The sequence below is a fragment of the Austrofundulus limnaeus genome, unplaced genomic scaffold, assembly GCF_001266775.1.
Source record: "Austrofundulus limnaeus strain Quisiro unplaced genomic scaffold, Austrofundulus_limnaeus-1.0 Scaffold6, whole genome shotgun sequence".
In the NCBI taxonomy this organism is placed as follows: domain Eukaryota; kingdom Metazoa; phylum Chordata; class Actinopteri; order Cyprinodontiformes; family Rivulidae; genus Austrofundulus; species Austrofundulus limnaeus.
In genome coordinates this window covers 1023672-1027654 of record NW_013952408.1, presented here as the reverse complement: position 1 = coordinate 1027654, position 3983 = coordinate 1023672, and the positions used below count along the sequence as shown (strand labels likewise).

General features: G+C 34.5%; 1 protein-coding gene across 1 annotated transcript in view; it reads left to right on the top strand.

Moving 5' to 3' along the window:
• tmie (transmembrane inner ear) overlaps positions 1-3983 on the top strand; it is an 8376-nt gene that overhangs the window by 2849 nt on the left and 1544 nt on the right. Inside the window, exon 3 of the mRNA XM_014029466.1 lies at positions 615-764. Coding sequence (XP_013884920.1) covers positions 615-764 — 150 coding nt within the window. The remainder of the gene's footprint in view (positions 1-614; positions 765-3983) is intronic.

Here is a 3983-nt window from a genome sequence, read left to right as displayed (position 1 = left end):
TAACAACTAAATATTTAAATAATGTTGCACTTTTGAGAATCTTCTTTGATTTTTTTAGTGATGTTGATGGTGTCCTGCATCAAAATGTTTGCTAAGTAAAGTAGAGTTTTTAGTGCAGGAACATTCTGTTTACTATTTAAGATAACAAAATACTTTCATTGTTAAGTTTATATCAGTGTAATAAACTGCATCAGATTGTTTGTTGTTAACTGTTTTTACTTCTGTTGGAAAATTATAGCTTCTGTACAAAATTAAAAAAATACCTTCTCATTGGATTATGCCTAAGCTGGAGGTTTCTGATGGAAAACGGAAGCTCTTTTTAGATTATTACTAACTTTTATTTGAAGTATAATCAGACAGTATAGAAGTGAATTTTAAAATGTGCAAGAATAAGAAACAAAACACTGATAACAGTTATTCTGCAGCTGTGTTTAAAGGGAATAATAATTTGTCTCTAATCTGATCCATCTTGCCCAGTGGTGGGGAGATCATCTTTCAATTTGAGGGTTATAAATTCAGTCTCCAGCCGCAACACGACCCCTTTTGCATTTTATTGGCATGCATTTTTAAGATAACTTTCTCGTGTTTATCTTTTTGTCCTCCTTTACCCCCAGTCATCACTCTGTGCTGTATATTCAAATGCCGAATCCCGAGAACAAAAAAGGAAATTGAGGCACGACACGCACAAAGACTGGCTGCCAAAAAATACGCCAACACATTGGAGACAGTGCCACCCCTGAATGAGCTGACTGAGGTCCCAGGATGTGAGTTTCTGATTCTAATCTCTTTTAAATAGGAATATAATTAAACTGTATTTTGTGCATTTGTGATTGCAACAAGCAGGGGCTGTAATGCCACTGGAATTCTGCTCTGTGTTTTGGTCAAACTTTAAAAGAAGGTAGTTCGACTTGGAAAAGTGGAAGCTAAATGTTAGCAGGGCTTGAATGTGGCATAGGCAGTATAGGCAAAAGCTAAGGGCCCATCCCTCTAGGGGGCACCACAAATGGTGGACAATAATAATAAATAATAATCTAAATAATAAATTATATATATATGTATATATATATTTTTTACAACTGTTTACCAGTGTTGATTTAGTCTGCAGAAAAGTCACTGATTACTTGTTCTGTGGGTTTCTCAGCCTGCTTTGTTATAAGATGTTTTCATGGTGAAAGTATCATRTGAGGCAGTCAAGACTAACTCCTGGTGCGCAAAAAGAAAACAAAACAGGGATAACATAAGTTTTACTTATCATCTCAGATAAAGTTGAAGTTAGATGAAAATCCACACTTTCACTGATTTTATGCTGCTTTATTTATCCCAAGAATTTAAATAATTCTTAACTGGCTGGAAAATACGTTTTAAGTAGATCTTTCTGGAATTTTGTTTTAAATTAATTATATCATTAACTGTTTTAACTGAAAAAGCTGGTTTCTAAAGAAAAAAAAAATCAGACCAAAAATATTTAATTTGATATGTGAATGTATGTAAATTGGAAAATTGCACAGGGGGGTGGGGACATTTTGCCCTGGGCATCCAATTGGCTAGGGCTGCCCCTGCGTGTTTGATTTGACTTTTGGTCTTTTCTGTTGCRTCAGATTGGTGGACAAATTTATCTTTCCTTATACCATCACTTTCCTCGATCACTTTTCAAAGAATGTTTTGTGAGGTGGATTGCATGATGACATACTATTTCCAGGACTGCTTAGACTTCTCAGTATCTCACTGTTTCCTTGTTTTCTTCTTTACAAATCTTGCATTTTCCTCTGTTTTTCATGCTCTATTGCTATAATTTTCCAAATTCTCTTTCCTTCTCTTTTCCTCTTTTTCCTCTTTTCTTCCAGTGACCACCGATGCATCTGCAGTACAGACAGTGTCTGAGCAGGTCCAAAGTCAAAACACTAACAGCAGCCTTCAGTCGGTTAGGGTCAGCGAGGAGAACCCCAACTTCACCTCTTTGCCAGAGACAGAATGATTATTTCCTTGTTCTTCTACTCTTATCTGTTCTGACACTCCTCATTCTCTAAATTGCTTTACAAAACACAGTGTCTACCTTTATTTTATCAATATAATCTATTATAAAAATCCATCTGCTCATCTTTACAATWGATGGAGCAGAATTTCAAAGTGTAAAAATGCTTCTCTTTAAGAACAATTTAAAGTTTCTAGACTTGATGTATACTTTTTTGTGTGCATTAGAAAAAAACAAATCAGTGGTTACTAAATGTCTTTGGTGCTACTTTTGCAGGTATCCTTTGTTTTTTTGTGGCGTCGCTTTTTGTAGTTTTTACTTTTGTATTTTTGTGAGGCTGTCTGCGGTCAAGAACAGAAAAATATTTACTTGTGCATTTTTGCATGACAGATTTAATCAGTAGAGACAGAAATGACAGCTTATGAAATAGAAAACTGTTACAACAATCTGAAAGAACTGCTGTGCATGCAACACRACTCATCTTAARGGTTTGTRACATCCTGTTTGTCTTTTTCTCTCWYTTTGGACCCCCCACCCCACCAAAAACAAAAAAACAACAAAAAAAACCTCCTAACTTTAAGATCACCRTTGAATAAAGCAAGTTGTTCACTCYCTTTKCTGTTTGTGAGACTTACTTCTGTCAGTATCATTGGAAATGTTCTCATTCTTCTGCTTCTAGTTTTTTTCACAGTAATACAGTTTTCTGAAACCAAATATAGCTTCTAGTTTCTATTTCACCTTAAAAATAGGCACAAATATTAAGTGACAAAAATCAGCACTAACATTTGCAAACACACTCCTTGATATTTGATTAATGCACTGAACTGTCGATCTGTGGCTTTCTGCTTGATAAATGCATTTAATTGGAAGCTTAGATCTCAAGTGCCATCTGGAAAACTGAAAGCCTTACACAGGACAGACTATATTTAATAACCATTGAGGTTGAGGTACAAGTTTGTTGAGATCTGCATCATGAAATCTAAATAAATTGAAAGTTTTTCTTTTTTTTCTCCATTTTTTGCTTGTGTTTGACAGAAAACTCGATCACTTGGCCTGAAAATGAATATTAAAATTGAAACCTGAAAAATACTTGCACCTCATCAAGGCGTGGCTGAATGCAGAGAAGTCTCTGTCAGACACATAAAGWATGGCTCAGTCAGCAGAAAACATATCTGAGGTGACATAAAAACAAGCTTTAAACTGCCCTGAATTAATTTTTTAAATATCTTCTTGTTGTGGCAATAACAGGTCCAATTCCGCATCTTCAAATATTCAAACATGTCCATCTGTGAAAACTGTTTTGGACCAAACAGTGAAGCAGGAAWAATAATGAGCCACTCTGGTTTCAGAGGCTGCATGTCTTACAAATACAGTCAGAGAAAACAGAAAGCCACACAGGTTCACCAGCTCTACACTGAATAAAATGTACTGACAGGAAATATCAAACTATCTGTGTGTTTCACTTATTTTTCATCTTCAGTTATTTCACCAGTCCTGCTGCTTTGCAAGGAGCAAAGTGTATAACACAGATGTACTTGAAAGAAATAACTAAGTAAAAATACTTTAACAGAAAAGGACTTACAAACTGCTCACAATAATCTGGAAGGTAAAAGTACTTTTACACACACCCTAAGAAATGAAGTGTTGCATTTACTTAATGGAAATGGTTCTACTAAAACTGAGTAAATTGAGCTACAGTATTTACACAGAAAATGTGTACATTTCTTTACATTTACTCAACTCCGTGTCGTGGAACAAGTTGACAGAACTTGGTTAAGTAAGCTTAATTTTTTAGAGAGCCTAAAACACCTCTTCATGATGAGTGTAATTTTGTGTCATGGAACTATGTGTYAAATTTCAAAACAAAGAAGTAAAAATGCCCTTTTCATGTTTTGAATGTAACAAAATAAAAGTGAAAGCTATGATTTAAAAATAACTGGTAACATTTAAAATCATTCAAACAATTACTTAAGTACTGTAATAAAGGAAATGTACATAGTTATTATACACC